The sequence below is a fragment of the Panthera leo genome, chromosome B2 (assembly GCF_018350215.1).
Source record: "Panthera leo isolate Ple1 chromosome B2, P.leo_Ple1_pat1.1, whole genome shotgun sequence".
NCBI classification, from domain to species: Eukaryota; Metazoa; Chordata; class Mammalia; order Carnivora; family Felidae; genus Panthera; species Panthera leo.
Window position 1 is genome coordinate 116859373 of NC_056683.1, and position 18531 is coordinate 116877903.

General features: G+C 37.5%; 1 protein-coding gene across 7 annotated transcripts in view; it reads left to right on the top strand.

Moving 5' to 3' along the window:
- L3MBTL3 (L3MBTL histone methyl-lysine binding protein 3) overlaps positions 1–18531 on the top strand; it is a 129332-nt gene that overhangs the window by 66225 nt on the left and 44576 nt on the right. For all 7 annotated transcript variants that reach the window (XM_042939796.1, XM_042939801.1, XM_042939803.1 and 4 more), the window contains 4 exons: positions 2227–2312; positions 4355–4465; positions 15124–15238; positions 16554–16656. In XM_042939796.1, coding sequence (XP_042795730.1) covers positions 2227–2312; positions 4355–4465; positions 15124–15238; positions 16554–16656 — 415 coding nt within the window. The remainder of the gene's footprint in view (positions 1–2226; positions 2313–4354; positions 4466–15123; positions 15239–16553; positions 16657–18531) is intronic.

The following is an 18531-nucleotide window of genomic DNA, read 5'->3' on the forward strand; positions in this document are numbered from 1 at the left end:
GTATCTCTACAGAAAAATCATTCTGCCTCTGTTTATACACAAACACCCATGCGTGTACAATCAGCTTTAATATTATTTAAACTGGGCAAGATACATTCCTTAAAAATATGTTGTAAAATATTTGTATTTATAGAAATATATTTGCATACTTTTTAAACTTTTATTTTGTGGGGCGCTTGGGTGGCTCAGTCGGTTAAGTGACCGACTTTGGCTCAGGTCATGATCTCACAGTTTGTGAGTTCGAGCCCTACGTTGGGCTCTGTGCTGACAGCTCAGAACCTGGAGTCTGCTTCAGATTCTGTGTCTCCTCCTCTCTCTGCCCCTCCCCCACTCGCGCTCTATCTGTCTCTCTCAAAAATAAATAAAACATTAAAAAAAAAGTTTAAAGCTTTTACTTTGAAATAATTTCAAATGTACAGAAAAGTTGAAAGAATAGTATGGAAGTCATCGATACCCTTGACCCAGAGACTCATTCAAGTTCATCAGTTGTATCAGTGATGTTGTTTGTAGCAAAAGGATCAGACATTGCACTCGGTTGTCATATCCTTCTACTCTCCTTCAGTTAGGCTCTCCTCGACTTTCATGACGTCAGTGTGTTTGGGAATTAGAGATTAGTCATTTTGTAGAATGCTGCTGAATTTGGGTATGCTTGGCGTTTCCTCATGATTGGATCCAGGTTCTGTATTTGGGCAGGAATATCACAGAAACAGCACCGTGTTCTCCCTGCATCCTGAGCGGATGTCAGTTTGTCTCACTATTGATCTTTTACCGTTAATTGACCAAGATGGTCAATTACTTCTTCACTTCTCCACTAACATAGTTATTTTTTTCTCTGTAAGTACTAAGTATTTTGTGGAGAGATACTTGGAGATTGTGTAAATACCCTGTGCTTCGTCCCCATGTCACTCACTAGTTTTAACATCTGTTGATATTTCTCGTATGAATAATTATTCTGACAGTTGCTAAATGCTAATTTTTTATACCATCATTCCTTGTACATAAGCAGTTGTTATTATTCTGCAAAGAATAGCTTTTTCATCTTCCTCTTTATTCATTGGTTAATTTATTTCTGTCTGCATGGATTCATATATTACTATTTTCATCAAGGGGTTATAAGCCATAACCAGCATTGCTTACTTTCATGTCCCGATTTTCCCAGATTTGGTGCGTGGGAGTCCCTTTAAGTCAGTTACCATGTCCTTTGACATGTTCTTTGAGAACTTCATTCTTTCTGGCACAGCAAGGCTTATCTCGTACTTTCCCTGATTCAAGCTAAAATCTAAACAGTGGATGTGGTGATGGCTACGGGGTGACGCTGCCTCTGTTTCTCGGAGGATATAGTTAGGAAATACGTTCATGTAAAAAAGTTATATTTATGCGTATTTCTGTACCTATTTCGACATTGAAAACAAAGAATTATATCCTTAGCTCCAATTCATATCCAAGACCACAAAGTTTATTCTAGTTTCCTACTTTCTCTCTTTTTTCGGTCAGTGAGAAACCTGCCTTCCTTTATCTGCAGTATATTTACAATTTTTTTCAGTCCTTTTTAAGTAGCCAGTTTCCCACCACACTGAGTCACTATTAATTCCTGCTCATGTCTGCCTAATGGATTTTGGACTCTGGAGGAAACAAAAGGGGGCAGGAGGAAGGAGGGATAGTTCTTTCTGCATATTTTATTTTATGAATGGTGTTCCATGACTTGATTGTGCTTGTTTGACCTAACAGTATGATGACATATCTGGAATATTTCACATATTAGTGTATGTAAGTCTGCTTTATTCTTTTTAATAAATGCTTTCTATTTCATATGTACTATATATATATTTGCACATTTTCTATATTGTTATTAAACTTATTTTTACACTTTTTCATTGACAGCTGTGCATTTGTCTTTGTGTGCATGAGATTTTATATTAGTAGAAGTAGAATTGCACATTAAAGGGCATTTTTGTTAGTGTGTGTATATCTGTATATAGGACTTACCAAGAATATAAATTATACATATACGTATATGTTATATTTTCATTTAAAAGATAGAAGAGTCATGATCAAGATGAAAGTAATTATTACAGTTAGGTCTGAGTGTGTTATTCACTTTAAAGTTATTTGGAACATGAACGTAATTTCCTAGATTATGGTAACAATATCTCATAATTTTATAGGTCAGTTTGTGGTTCTGTCATTCTGGTCAAACCTAACAGAGTTTGCTTTTTTCTTTCTTAGGTTATCCAAATGTGAAACATTTTTCTTGGGATAAATACTTAGAAGAAACCAATTCTTTACCTGCCCCTGCAAGAGCTTTCAAAGTGGTGAGTTAATACATTTTACACTATTTCTTTCATTTGTGTTGGCAATAGTGTTCATTCATTGAAATTGCAGAACAGAAAGAGACAGTACTACTGAGCCAGAAAGAGGAAGAAGAGGGAAACAGAAGACCACAAAAGATGTTTTTGACTTCTTACAATTTTGAAAGTCAAAATTATTACAGAGATTTTTTGTCGTTGGCCTCATTTTGAACTTGTTTCCTTGGAAAATAACTGCTTGAATTGGTGTGGAATGAGTTGTTGTGATCCTACAGCAAACTTCTGTTTTTCCAGCTAGATACTCTGAAAAACCGAAACAAGGCAGGACATTGTTTTCTAATAAAAATTGTGTTTGAGAATTCCTTTGGATTTTTTTATGGCAAGCTGCATGCTCTTTTTCTTTTTATTGCTATTAATCAGCATGTTTGATTATCAAAATATAAGGCCATTTGCTTTTATTGTAGTATCTTTCTAACCCAGAGTCCTTGCATCTTACATATAACTTGTTAAGGTTCAAAGGAAACCTCATTTCTCGGCAAGGGAAGAATAAGTGATGAGAGGCATTTTAAATTTTTTTCGTTTTTCCAACAACTTGCTTAATTATTTCTGTTTTTTTCATAAATTTAAAGAAGAATATGTTAAGAATTTTAAGAATGTTTTTAATGTAGCATAGTCTATCATAAGTAACACTTGTTAAAATGATTTATTGTATATAAATTGCTAGGGTTTCTAATGATAGAATTAATAAGGGATGTGGGCCCAAATAATAGAAAAAAAAAAGAACATGAAGTATTTTTGAGAAAATAAGTATATTACGTGAAGAAAAGCCATGTAAAAGAATGTGTATGGTTCCATCTGATAGTAAATTTAGGATTTAAAAATGGATAATTAGAGTTCTGCCTTTCTTAGGAATTTTTACCTCTCTAACTTTATCTCAAGCTATACAAAGAACCACATTGCTCTTTGCTTGAACTCGATAAAATCGTATCAAGATCAGTCTGCATATCACGTGTCACACTGAGACCTGAGAGAAAACTACAATTTCCCTAGTTTGGCCTTTAGGTGCCTGGCATTGATTGTTTTTTATCCTTTGAGTAATTTTCACACTTAATTCTCCGAGCCACAGTTTTGTTACAACCACTTCACAGAACAGGGGTGTGAGGCTCAGATGGTTTAAGCAATTTACCCAACATACCCTTGAGCTTGCCTTCGACATCCTGCAACTTTTCTGGAGGTTTACAGGTTTCTGCTGAGTCCTGAGGTGGAGCTGGCTAAGGTGTGGGAGGAGAGGTCTTCCTTTCTCATTCCTGTTCTTACAAGAGTGATTGCATCCCATACGTTTTGATGGCTAATTTTCTTTTTCTAAAGACGTCTCCTGCTTTTTGTTCTCTTGGCCATTTCTAGTCTCTGTCACATCTCTGCCACTTTAATGTTCTTTCTTCTGTTTTCATAAATAATTTTTATGCTTGTTGATTTTTGCCAGGATGCCTCCTCCTTTTTTGTAAAAATTTTTTTTTAATGTTTATTTATTTTTGAGAGAGAGAGAGAGACAGAGCATGAGCAGGGGAGGGGCAGAGAGAGAGGGAGACACAGAATCCAAAGCAGTCTCCATGCTCTGAGCTGTCAGCACAGAGCCCGACGCAAGGCTCAAACTCACGAACGGTGAGATCACGACCTGAGCCAAAGTCAGAGGCTTAACCGACTGAGCCACCCAGGCGCCCCTCAAGACACCTCCTTCTAACTAACGAGAAAAACTTCTTGCCTTCCCTGTGCCTAATCAAATATCTACAATATTTTGCATTTTCTCTTAAGGTCTTTTGCTTTCTGTTTCCTCCGGCTGGGTGCTCAGGCTGTTTCTCTTGCTTCAGGGTTTGGCCGTGTGATTTCGGATTGTGTTTTTTTGATAAGGACAATGAGGTCCAAAGCTACTGTAGGAACTTGGGAGTTTGAAGGTCGATTCTGTAAATAGCTTATTATTCTGTCTTTGTGACACAGAGCCTACTTTCTCTTCCTCTGAATCTTACCATGTAAAATTTTCTGTATGGCAGAAACCTCCACATGGATTCCAGAAAAAAATGAAGCTTGAAGTCATAGACAAGAGAAATCCTATGTTTATTAGAGTAGCAACAGTTGCAGACACGGATGATCACCGAATAAAAGTGAGTGTTCTCTGTTGTGGTTCTGTTTTGTCTTTTGTTACAAGATAACTTGGATGGAAACTTCGGCAGATACTTAATTTGTGAAGTCCTAGAATTAAATCAGTAAGACTACAGGAATATGAAAATAAAGTGGCTGTACATCTTTGTCAGTATTTATCCAGTGTTTTCCTTTAATCTATGCAAGAAGTTCTCTTTATGACTGACATTTAATATGTTGTATCTACTTTCTTTTTCCGAGCACACACTCAGAATGTGAAAAGTCATAGATAAGCAAGGGATTTCTTCTGAATACAGTGCATCATTCTCCAATACAAGGCTCTTTTTTTGAAAGCTTGAAGATTAATTTTGATGGGGCTATATTAGATGTAGAATTTTCAGAAGAAAAGTAAAGAAGGATAGCCCTTTCATATAGGACAAGGAAAGAGAAATGATTGTATAAGAAAGTCAGGTTTTAATTAGATTTGGATTAATAAAAGCGAAGTACCTCTCAGAGGGTAAGCGAATGTTCAGGAAGGTGGCTTCGGTCTGTCGTGTCCCGGGTGATGAAGTGAAGTGTAACAGCGGTTCCAGGTGAGGAGCTAGAAGTTATCTCTGGTTCTGGCTTCTGTGTTTCCTTCGGCCTCAAACGAGAGCCCTGTTCATTCCACTTACTTCACTGTGAAAACAGCAAGATGTTAGATCTACGTGATGTCTTGCCGGCCCTTACCAGCTAACAGCATTCTTCCACTATTCAACATATGTGGTGGTGACAGTGCAGGGGGGTTTATGTGACAATCACGATTTTATCTGGGAAGCGGAGGCTCAGGAAGAGTTGATGAATTACTTATTAATTCTGGCAGTGGCAGAACTAAGTCACAGCCCTAAACTCTAGGAGTCGAAATTTATGCTCTTTAAAAAAATAAATATTGGGGCGCTTGGGTGGCTCAGTCGGTTAAGCACCTGACTTCATTCAGGTCATGATCTCGCAGTTCATAGATTCGAGCCCCACATCGGGTTCAGTGCTGGCAGCTCGAAGCCTGGAGCCTGCTTCGGATTCTATGTCTCCCTCTCTGCCCCTCACCCACTTACGCTCTCTCTCTTTCTCTCTCTCAAAAATAAATAAACATTAAAAACTTTAAAAACAAATAAAAAATAAATCACATATTCAACTATCTGTAATGAGATAATATATAAAAAATTATAGAAGAACATAGAAAACGTGTATCAATGTGGTTTTGTATAAAACAGAAATTTTAATGTTTAATTAGCTATTTTTAAGATTATATAATCATGCAGTGGTTTGGAAATTATAAACAGTGCAGAGTCTGTTAACCTTTTTCAAGTGTATTTTCCTATTAATTGTCCTTGGTGTGATAGTAGAAGTCATAAAGCAATCAGAGTATTTTAGGACTAGAAGTATTTTTTAGATAACCTAGGCTAGTGATTCAAAGAAATGTAGAACTAAGCAAGATACTATTTTTAAAAATCAAATTGGTCAGAATTGAACAAAAAATAAGTGTTTTGGTTTAGGTGCATGAAAAGTTTATTTTTTTCGTGTATTTTCTTGTATTTTTCTGTATTTTTTTTCATGTGTAGCTGGTAGGAATAGAACGTGTCTCAGCCACTAAAGAGCAGTTTGATGAAGCACAAAAGTCTTGAAGGTTGTTTGCCCTTTAATTCAAGAATCTCAGTCCTAGGAATTCATGTTAGGAGAATTAACCAAAGGGAATATGCAAGGATAAAAACTATAAGGAAAACATAGCAGTTTATAGTATTTAAGATTGCAAACAAGCACAGTAAGCTATAGGTAAAGTAAATTACTGTATATGATGGTAAATATTTAAGAAAAATATTTAATATTGGCAAGTGAAAAAACTCAGGTTTACTATTCTGTATGATGTCTGGTATTGTTTTTTAAAGAATATTATGGAAAGAAACTTAACCAAAATAATGACAGTTCTTCTCTTGGGGTGCTAAGATTATGAGTGATTATAAATGATTTTTTATAATTCTAAGTGAATTATAAATGATGAGGTTTTTGGTGTGTTTTTTTTGTTTTGTTTTTTGTTTTTGTTTGTTTTGTTTTTAGTTACCTGGCTTCAGGAACACATATTAATTACTGTAATAGTAAAAAAAAAAATTTAGATTAACTCTGATTTTACATGTGAGAACGTTTTTGACCCGGAGAGGTCAAGTACTCTAAAGTGGGTAGTTCAGTTAGTTAATAGGAAAAGTGTGGACTAATTTTTTAGTTAGGCAAATTCTCTTTCCAATACAACATCCTGGTTGTTTAACACCCAAAACAGAGCTGGCTATGAGGTGTGTAGTTGACAATTATCTTTTCACAGTTAGTGGTATAAATGTCATAGCTAAAGGTGAACCACTGAACAAGTACCTGTGTGTTTATGAAATCCTCAAAAGATCAGCGAACAGGTGACGACCCAGTTTCAGGATTCATCAGACTTCTGAGACTATAAAAAGCTTTCATTAGTAGGAGTTTTTCTAATGCTATGGGAGATGACGAAGCAAGAATGCCTATCTTTATTATTCAGGAGGAGAAAGAGTATATAGAGACTAAGTCCTTAGTGCAGCTTAATATTTTAAGTTTCTTGGGTATAGAATCAACTCTTCAGCTAAATAAGATCAACCTTTTAGGCTACATGATATAATATATTTTATGCCTTAAGTTATTACAGGTAAACATTTTAAAACACATGTATTTCACCAGATGCTGAAAGAAAACAAGCAAAATGTTTTTGCTCTCATCTGTATGTTCTGGGGAGAGTTAGAACATACGACAGGCCCGCCCCGTCCCTCCCCACACTCACTTCTGCTTCCTCACAGGCAGGAATTTTCCTTTTTTTTTTTTTTTTTAGCTGCTGCTTCTGACATTTTATCCCTAATTTTCTGAAATAATATCTGTGTTCTGCTGTTTTCTCAGCCCCATCAATTTTAGGTCCAGTGTATTTCCTTCCTGTTAGGGTAGTTCTGGATTAAGCTCTTACCATATCCGTTCCTTCACTGTATCTTTTCACTAGCGACTTCACATGTTTTTAAAATGTTTTCTCAGTCTTCTGTATTCATCTTCTCATGAGTAAATAAATCCTGTTGGCTGCTGAGCAGAACAGTTTTTTTCTTATGACGTTTTTTTTTTTTTCTGGAGTCAGTAGCTTCTTGTGTTTTGGTTTTTTAAATTTTCTGTGCTCATAGTATCAGATGTTTACAAGTGCTCCAATAAATCTGATGTGTCTTTCTGTCAAAAGCCCAAGTATATATATTTTTTAAATGGTTATTTATTTTTGAGAGGGGGGAAGGGAAGGAGAGAACGAGCAGGGGAGAGGCAGAGAAAGAGAGGGAGAGAGAGAATCCCAAGCAGGCTCCCCACACTGCCAGCACAGTGCCCAACCTGGGGTTTGAACCCACGAACCTTGAGATCATGACCTGAACCAAAATCAAGAGGCAGGTGCTTGACCAACTGAACCACCCAGGCGCTCCCAACTGTATTTTTAATAAGCCTTCTGTCTGTATCTTTTCTTTCTTGACTCTTTTTCCTACGACTTAGCAGTCGCCCATGGTAATCTGGATAGTTCTCTAAGCCTTATCCTGAACTTTCATCCTGAGACTGCTCTTTGCTGGCAGACTATGTTGTGTTTTTCTTTCTTTCTTTTTCTTTCTTTCTTTCTTTCTTTCTTTCTTTTTTTCTTTTCTTTTCTTTCCTTTTCTTTTCTTTTCTTTTCTTTCCTTTTCTCTTCTTTTTTTCTTCCTTTATTTCTTTCTTCCTTTATTTCTGTTTTTTTGAATCACATACTTGTTTTTCTTAGTGTTCTCTTATCATGTTGAAACACATCTTTTTGTAACCTTCTAAGAAAGGGTATATGAAAAGCCTCTGCTTTTGGCTCCTTGCACATCTGGAAATATCAATATTACTAGTCTTACATTTGATTCATACTATGACTAGGTGTAGAATTCTAGGTAGGGAGCCATTTTCCCTCAGAAATTGAAAGCCTTGTTCTGCTGTCTTCTCACCTCCATATCGACTGACCTTAGACCTCTAAGGCCATACCAGTTGTTCTGCTCTGGGTGAGTACTCATGCAGAGTACTCGGGCTTTTTACTGTGGAGTTTCATGTCCTCCAGTTTTTGCACATGTTTCTTGTATTACTAGTTGATGACTCCCTGTTGTCATCCTGTGTCTTCTCTTTCTGGAAGTCCTGCAGCTCTGGTTGTTAAACCCTTTTGAATTGACCCCTTGATTTTCTTAAACTTTCTTTTTATGCTTCTCTGATTTTTTTATTCTACTTGTTTAGAGAGATATCTACTCTATTTTTCAAAACCCAGGTTGCTTTTTTTAAAAACTTTTTTAATGTTTATCTTTCAGAGACAGAATGTGTGAGCGGGGAGGGGCAGAGAGAGAGGGAGACAGAGGATCCAAAAGGGGCTCTGTGCTAACAACAGAGAGCTGAAGCTGGACACTTGACTGAGCCACCCAGGCACCCCATGTTTTAAAAAATATTTTTATGTTGCATTTTTAATTACAATTCTGATTTTTTTAATTTTTGAGAGTTTTTTCCTATTTTCTAGCCTCCTCCCCCTTTTTATTTTTTTTATTTTTTTATTTTTTTTTAATTTTTTTTTTAATTTTTTTTTAACGTTTTATTTATTTTTGAGACAGAGAGAGACAGAGCATGAACGGGGGAGGGGCAGAGAGAGAGGGAGACACAGAATCGGAAGCAGGCTCCAGGCTCTGAGCCATCAGCCCAGAGCCCGACGCGGGGCTCGAACTCACGGACTGCGAGATCGTGACCTGAGCTGAAGTCGGCCGCTTAACCGACTGAGCCACCCAGGCGCCCCTCCTCCCCCTTTTTAAATGGCATCATCTTTTTATTTCTTGAAACAATATTGTTTCTTATCTGAGGATACTAGTGATGGTTTTTCTTCTGTCCTCTGCTTATTTCCTCCAAGTTTCTGCTGTCGTATTGGAGCCTCTCCTCAAATATCAAGTCCTTGACTGACTGTCTGCATTAAGAAAAGGCACTCATAAAGTTAACTGTTTTTCATGGGTGGGACTTACAGACCAGCAGACTTCACCGTAAGAAAGCAAAAGAGCCAGCTTTTTCACAGGGACGTTCCCATTTGTTGGCATCTGGGTCCTTCTCTGGAGCCTGTCAGTTTTTGCCAGAGTCCTCCCTGGGGAAGAGTGAACCTGGCTGTCGCTGTGTGAGAAAGAGAAGGGCTGGGTTGGAATATATGGCTCTTGGTTGTACAAGTTCCTGTGCTTTCTGTCCAGCCCATTGCCCGTTCAGGTCTGTTCTAGAATTGAGAGCCTTGGGAATTTTTTTCTCTACAAGATAAATATCTGCTCTTTGCCTGGGTTGTTGAAGGGGCAGTTACCATGGTGGGTGGAGTGGGGGAGCAGCCCGAGGGCGTGTAACTACTCCATATTGACTGTGAGTCAGTACTGCTGTGTTTCAGGGCCCTTCTCTCCTGTGTGCTGCCTCCAGAGTGAGTCCTCCTTGGGGTCTGCAGCCAGTGGGCTCCAGGCCTGTTCTACAGACCCCTGGGCTGTGACCCACCCACCCTGTCCTGTAGGTCAACACTCCTCCTGTTTCCGCCCTCCACACACATCACTGTCACTTCTTACCTGTCAGCTGCTTTTCTTCTCCATTGGTCCTTCTGGCTTTATACCTTTTCAAATATAGCTTTAATTTCAGAAGAGACTGGAGATAAGCCCCTGGGTCTAAAATGTGTTTTACTGAGTTGCCTTTCACATGAACAGAAAATCCAACCAAATCTTTTTTCTCTTTCCTTTTTTTTTTTTTTTTTTTTTTTTTTTTTTTTTTTAAGGAATAGTGTGCTTTCTAAAATATTATCTGTCTCATTCTTGGTAAGCTGTCAGTAACATGTATTAAGGTTTGATAAAGGGTCCAAATGATGCTTCTGGGTGAAAATATATCCAATTTCCTAAGCTATAGTTTTAAATATGTGTGAGTTAAGTCTTTTTCACTATACTTCGATCCATAATCATCTTATTTTCTTTAGAATTTTTATTAAATACATCATTATTGCTGAATTGCTTTTATGTATAAGTATATTTAAAGTGGAACATTTGTATTATAAATATTTTGTGTGTCTTTTTGGGGTTTGTAAGATTTTTAAATATTTCATGTTGTATGTTTATCTTCCTTCCTTGTTGTTGTTTATTAGGCATTTGATTTCTTTTCAAAATAGTCCCCAGCAAGAGTAAAACTATCACTTAACATTACTCAAGTGTCTGATTTTTTGTTTGTTTAAAACTTCTTAATATGTCAGTGCCTGAAAAGTAAAAGTTACAAAAGATGAAGTTTAAAATTTTTTTAGTGTTTTTTTTTTAAATTTTTTTTAATGTTTACTTATTTTTGAGAGGGAGAGACAGAGCATGAGTAGGGGAGGGGCAGAGAGAGAGGGAGACACAGAATCTGAAGCAGGCTCCAGGCTCTGAGCTGTCAGTGCAGAGCCCGACACGGGGCTCAAACCCACAAACCTGGAGATCATGACCTGAGCTGAAGTCAGATGCTCAACAGACTAAGCCACCCAGGCACCCCGAATGTTTGTTTAGTTTTGAGAGAGATAGAGTGTGAGCGGGGCAGGGGCAGAGAGAAAAGGAGACAGAATCCAGAGCAGGCTCCAGGCTCTGAGCTGTCAGCACAGAGCCTGACACTGGGCTCGAACTCACAAACTGCGAGATCATGACCTGAGCCGAGGTTGGACGCTTAACCAACTGAGCCACCCAGATGCCCCACGAAAGATGAAGGCTTAAATCAATTATTTCATCTGAGCTTCTACAGTGAGAATTTCGATAAGGATTAATATCAATGTTTGCATATATTAATTTTTACATAATTTCAAATAGCATTTTAAGTGTATTTGGTACTTCTCAGAATTTTATTGTTACCTCTGTTCATAATATCTAAACTAAATTTTATCTCTGAAATTGAACCCTTAAACTATTACAGTTCTCCAGATTGTCTACCAACCTAGATTATAGAAGGTATTAGATTTATCTATAGTATCTAAAGTGTATTAATCCTAGATAGATGACTTCTCATTGCCAAACTGAGATGTCAGTTTTAATGAAAACTAGGAAACATTGTGGCACCATCACCGGATGTGATAGATCTACCATAAACATTTTTAAAGGTATGTGTGAGGAAACTTTAAAAAGAATCCTTTTATTTATGATGATAGCAACAGTTTTAGGGACTATATCGATGTACAGTAATGTACTATTTATATACATTGGATGCAGAACCAATTGAGCCCCCCAGAAAAGTTGGATGCAGAACAGATTGAGCCCCCCAGGCACCCCAGTAGTATACAATTTGATATCCATGGGTCTCAGTTCTGAGTGCACACCAGAGTTACTTACAAGTTGAGTAAACGACCTCTGTGTGCATAGAACCCAAACCAAAGCTGTGGATTAAAATCTAGGTAAGCTCAGCACTTTTTTTTTTTTCTTTTTCCTTTATTGCTTCTTCCTTTTCATCATAGGTAATTCTGAAATGTATCTGGGGTGGAACACCATTTATTTCTTAGGACTGAGTATGTGTGCTGTAGGAAGATACCTAATTTTTAAAAATTTAGCGGTTTATATACAACAAATGGAACATAGGTTATGTGAACATTGATTCCAATATAAAAGAAATGGAATTTAGGAATAGTAAGATCAGAAAACATGAGAGTTTCACATTTCTAGTAAAATAATCACTTGATTAGTTGAGAATTAGAACATTTAAAACTTACTAAACACTCTAAGTTGTGTCTGCTCATTTATTGATGGCAGTGATGGCATAAATTGATATTTTTACAAAATTATCATGAATGTCATTCTCACTGTTAGTTGAACACTGTTTCTGATCAGAGGAAAGGAAAGGGTTACTTTGAGTTAAGCACTTTTTTTTTTTTTTTATTTTCAAGTGTCTATTTATTTTTGAGAGAGAGAGAGAGACAGAGTGTGAGCAGGGGAGGGTCAGGGAGACAGGGAGATACAGAATCCGAAGCAGGCTCCAGGCTCTGAGCTGTCAGCACAGAGCCCAACATGGAGCTCGAACCCACGAACCGCAAAATCATGACCTGAGCCAAAGTCTGATGCTTAACCAACTTAGCCACCCCAGCGCCCCTAAGTACTTTTCTGTAAGTGCTGCTTTTATATTCAGTGTATGGGAAGATGATCAATTTTATTTGGGTCCTTGAATTTTAGGTATGGTTACTCCTCCTAACTAGCTGTGTGAACTCTTCTTCTCTTTAAGATAATACCTGTGGTTTCTTCCAGGTGTGGAATTCGGGGGGCTTTGATTCTAGGATTAATTGATTTCTAAGCTTGAGAAAGTGGATTCATTGCAAAGGATGTTATTTTAAATACACACACACACACACACACACACACACACACACACACACACTTTAACAGCTCTGTTCTATTCTGTCATACAAACACGCCATAATTTAGTTAGCCAGTCTCCTCATGGTAGATACTCTGGTTGTTTTCTACTACAGTGAGTTGGGTTATTGAGGTTATTAAGTCAAAAGTGATATATTTTAAGTGACTGTTGTTGCAAATAACTCTAGAAATACCTGCCAGTTAATATTTCTGTCAGCAGTCCTTGAGAAAGCTTTTTATGCTCATACTCACCAGCTCGGGGAATCACCAAGATGGGACATTTTTGGCAGGTTGAAAAAATTGCATCTTGTGGTTTTAATTTGTAGGGGTATTTTTAGTTATAAGTGAAATTGATTATCATTTTATATGTTTACTAATCATTTATATTTAGTTTCTTATTTATGAGCAATTTATATCTATTTTTCATCTTTCTATTGGGCTTTTAATCTTCTTATGTTGATATATGATATTTGGATAAATTAAAGAACAGAGTACATTGTGACATATATAATAACTGTGTTTTTCAAGTTTCTCATGGATCTTCCTCCTTTTCTGTGGTAACATTTGCCACTGTGAAGTTTTAAATGTTCATGTAGTCAGGGGCGCCCGGATGGCTCAGTCAGTTAAGTGTCCGACTTCAGCTCAGGTCATGATCTCATGGTTCATGAGTTCAAGCCCCACCTCAGGCTCTGTGCTGACAGCTCAGAGCCTGGAGCCTGCTTTGAATTCTGTGTCTCCCTCTCTCTCTGCCCCTTCCCCACTCATGCTCTGTCTCTCCCTCTCAAAAACAAATAGACATTAAAAAAATTTTTTTTCAATGTTCCTGTAGTCAAATTGAGCAGTCTTTTATGAGTTTTGAATTTGGTATCTTGCCTACTATGGTTTCCTACTCTGAGATTACATATACATTCACTCCTGCATTGTTCTGGAACTTTTATTCAGTTTTACACGTTGGTATTTTTTATCTATCTGGCATCTGTTGTCTTGTTAGTAAGGGATTCACAGACTTAAAAAGGTCTAGCTGGCAAATTTGATGTAATAGTGAAATATATATAGCCTTTCAGTATATCCTTTCATCCTAAAAAATAAAATACATGTAATACTTAAAAGACACATAGCTGATCCTTAGTGACCCTGCCTGAAAGACCAATAGCTCTTTCACACGGTGGCTGATAAAGATGGCTCCGACCACCATATAAAACGTCTTTGAGACATAGTGTAATTATTTTTGAGAGAAAAAATGATACTTAGACATGATTTTAATGGAGAGATATTTTATAAACCAGGTGTATTTCTAATAGGACATTGAATTTGTTTAAACAGACTTAAAAAATATATTTTTTTAATGTTTATTCCTTTTTGAGAGAGAGAGAGAGAGTACAAACAGGGTGGGGAATGGGGATAGAGAGAGAGGGAGACGCAGAATCCGAAGCAGGCTCCAGGCTCCGTACTGTCAGCACAGAGCCTGATGCCAGCTCGAACTCACAGACCATGAGATCCTGACCAGAGCCAAAGTCAACCACCCAGGCGCCCCTGTTTAAACAGCCTTTTCTTATGTGGATCCTGAGAAACTTAACAGAAACCCATGGGGGAGGGGAAGGAAAAAAAAAAAAGAGGTTAGAGTGGAAGAGAGCCAAAGCATAAGAGACTCTTAAAAACTGAGAACCAACTGAGGGTTGATGGGGGGTGGGAGGGAGGGGGGGGTGGGTGATGGGTACTGAGGAGGGCACCTTTTGGGATGAGCACTGGGTGTTGTATGGAAACCAATTTGACAATAAACTTCATGTATTGAAAAACATAAAAATAAAAAAAATAAACAGCCTTTTTAGCATAATTCTGGGAGAGTTGACATTTAAGTGAAAGGTACTCCTGCCTTTCTCCTCTCCACTCCCATCCTCCCTCCCTTCCTGATTTATTCGTTACTTAAGTAATATTTATTCACTCTTTGGTGTGGCTCATATGAAGACGTTATGTACTCATAACTCGTGTGTGTGTGTTGGAAGACACACATATCTATAAAAGTACCGCTGGAATGATGTCTTTGGCAAGACATTTATTGATGAACAGATCATTTGAAGATAGGTCGAAAGTCCCTTTTTTGGCATAGGGGAAATGAAGCAATTTAAGTAAATTTAAAAAAAAATATATTATTTGGTATTGAATCTACATACTTTAGAAGAAAATAAAAACGGTTATATGGTGGCTGGAACTTTAATGGTAGGAATTTTCTGTGAACTGTACTGGTAATTTCCTTTTGTTTCCAGGTTCACTTTGACGGCTGGAACAGCTGCTATGATTACTGGGTAGATGCGGATTGCCCTGATATTCACCCTGTGGGCTGGTGTTCAAAAACCGGGCATCCTCTTCAGCCTCCTTTGAGTAAGAGACGCAAGGATAACTTAAATTGAATGTTTCCATTTTCTTATGTAGGGTGCTTAATATTTTCTTTGCTCCTAGCATTTTCTTTCTACTGTTTTCTCCCCTGTACGTTTGTTCTCCATGAATCCTGTTCTTCTTCCCACATTTTCCATTATGTGGTAGTCACAAAAACATAAAAAGAAAAAAAATAATGTTTGAAAAGCACAGTTTATGTAGATTGTTAAACTTTTATTTAGAAGGACTCATCACCTTTCAAAATTGGTACTGAATTTTTGGAAGACAGTTCTCTTAGGCTATTAAAGTCTAATGTATCAGTAGTGGCTTTATACTGTAGTTTTGCAAAATGTTACCATTGGGAGAAACTGGACAGAGTGTAAAAAGGCTCTCCCTATCTATTGTTGCTTAAAACTGCATGTGATTTACAGTAACCTCAGTGCAGAGTCCCTTTAAGTTCAATTTTTTTTTTAAATGTGCACTACGAATTTGTCATACTATGATTTCAACTTGGAAGGAAAGCATATACATTGTAGCAGAAAATACGTAGAAAATACAGTAGATTATCGTGGGGTTTTTAAAAGTTTAGTGTGCAGTCCCCTGTTTTAGTGGCTTCACTTGTTTCCAGGTTCATGTACAAGCTGCATAAAAGTAAAGAAATCCACATGCATGCTGTTTGTTGCAGTATATTTAAAATAACAAACCTTGGAAACAAAGATTAGTTAAATTCTGGTGCACTCATGATACAGACACTGTGCAACAATCATAAAGAATATTATCATTGAGATGGAAAGATTTTTAAGACATAAAGTTAAAGACCAAAGGAAAACATGTTTCAGAATAGTGCACATTGGTGCTATCCCTTGTATGCGACAAAATGATACAAGACCAAAGACTTGATACATGTGTATATATATATTCATAGAGGTATATGTGGGAATGCTTAGAACAGAGTCTAGCACATTACACGGGGACATAAGTGGTCAGCATAAGGAAGCACTATAAAACACGGAGGGGGTAGCATGTTTGAAATTTTCAGTGTACAAGTATTCGTAAACTAATTATGTTATTTACTTGAAGATTGTTTAGCATCTCCTCGTTAATTCACAATTAGGTATTTCTGGAATTTATAGCATTGATAGAGGGTTAGATCAAAGTGTACCATTTCACTGTTGAAGAAAGATCAATAGTGTGAACAAAAGCATAGGGAAAAATCTTTAAAGACTTTTAAGATATTTGTAATTTTTGTTTCACAGCCTTTGGTTAACTTTATGCCCCTTCCTTTCTCTTCTCTCTTTTTCTTCCCCTTGCTTTCTTATAGGCTCCTTAGAATTAATGGAAGCTTCAGAACATGGCGGATGTTCAACCCCAGGATGTAAAGGGATTGGTCATTTTAAGAGAGTGAGACACCTGGGCCCTCACAGGTATGTGGTGCTGCCACTGAAGTGGGAATTCCTTACGTGGTCAGATAGAGGGTGCCTGTCCCACCTGTGTATAAGATCGTGGTTTCCATGCATGCTAAATACATGTGAGGTAGTTTTCTATTAAAAAAAAAAAATGTGGTTACCATGGTGATCCTGGAAAGACGAGGAGTATGTCTTTAGTTAAGTGTTTCTGGGAGAAAATGCATTCACAGTTTAAAACAGGTTTGCTCGGGGCGCCTGGGTGTCTCAGTGGGTTAAGCGGCCGACTTCGGCTCAGGTCATGATCTCGCGGTCCGTGAGTTCAAGCCCCGCGTCGGGCTCTGTGCTGACAGCTCAGAGCCTGGAGCCTGTTTCAGATTCTGTGTCTCCCTCTCTCTCTGCCCCTCCCCCGTTCATGCTCTGTCTCTCTCTGTCTCAAAAATAAATAAACGTTAAAAAAATTAAAAAAAAATAAAATAAAAATAAAACAGGTTTGCTCTAGCTATTTGCCTTTTCTTGATAGCCAGACTAGTTGTATAGATACTTACCTTCTGAAAGAGTCACTCTGGGTTGACCGTTAATAATGAGAAGAGGGCAGGCCCTGTTTGGTAAAATCTGGTATGACTGGGGGACGCAACAGTTTGAATCATGAGAGTTGAGATTATCACAGATTATCAGCACAGATCACAAGGAGCACAGATATGAATAGTCAAACTATGCACTGATTCAAAACAATATTTTTCAATATTTTTCTCTGACCCCCTCAGGAACTTCAAAAAGAAACCAAATTTATACATTAGAAATTTGATGGACTCTTTAGGCAATGTGGGGGTCCTTGTAGACATTTAAAAATATATTACTGAACACTGAGATTTTCAAGGAACAAAAGCATCACCTGTTCAGACATGTATTAAAATAATCCTTTGTCAGGGTAAATGTTGTAACTGCAAGTTAATTGGATTGCCGAGTGAGGAAGGGGATCCCTAAAAATCTGAAGATTGTGCTGCCTGTGCCTCCAGGAGTTCATAGGAATTGTAAAACGGGTGTAATTATTTTCTCCTCTTTCTTTATTTCGTCTTTGCATCCTCAAATATTGCTTATCTTCCTTTTGCAACACTCCTTGTGGGGTTTATATGGGATTCAGTCTGTTCCAGAGTAAATAGTGTGAACATAGGGTGCTGATTACATTTGCAGATATCCATTTAAAAATCCTTTTCAGTGTTTGTATAACTGCAAACCTGGAGTTACATGATTAGTTTGAAGAGTGTTAAAAATATCGTGTCTTAAAAGTTTGTTCAGTATTGCTGAGTGAAGGTGGCTGGATTATTTTCAGACATGTTTTAAGTCTACATGCCAGAAATAACTCATTAGCATGCTAAATTTCCATTATATACTAATAAATTATTCCCTGCAGTAAATACTTTTGAGTTTTTTTCAATAATAACTCATGTTTATTGAACATGTATTTACTCCACACGGCATATTGCTCTAATTGTTTTACAAGTATGAATACCCTTCAAAAAACCCCTATTGGTTTTAGTATTATTTTCTTCCAATTTTTTTTTAATGTTCATTTATTTGTTTTGAGAGAGAGAGAGTGCTTGTGTGTGCAGCGGAGAGGGGCAGAGAGAGGGAGGGAGAGGGAGAATCTCAAGTAGGCTCTGTGCTCACAGCACAGAGCTTGATGTGAAGCTAGAGCTCACAACTGCGAGATCATGACCTGAGCTGAGATCAAGAAGTCATACAGACAAAGACAGATATCATATGTTTTCACTCTTGTGTGTATCCTGAGAAACTTAACAGAAGACCATGGGGGAGGGGAAGGAAAAAAAAAGTTAGAGAGGGAGAGAGCCAAACCATAAGAGACTCTTAAAAACTGAGAACACGGGGCACCTG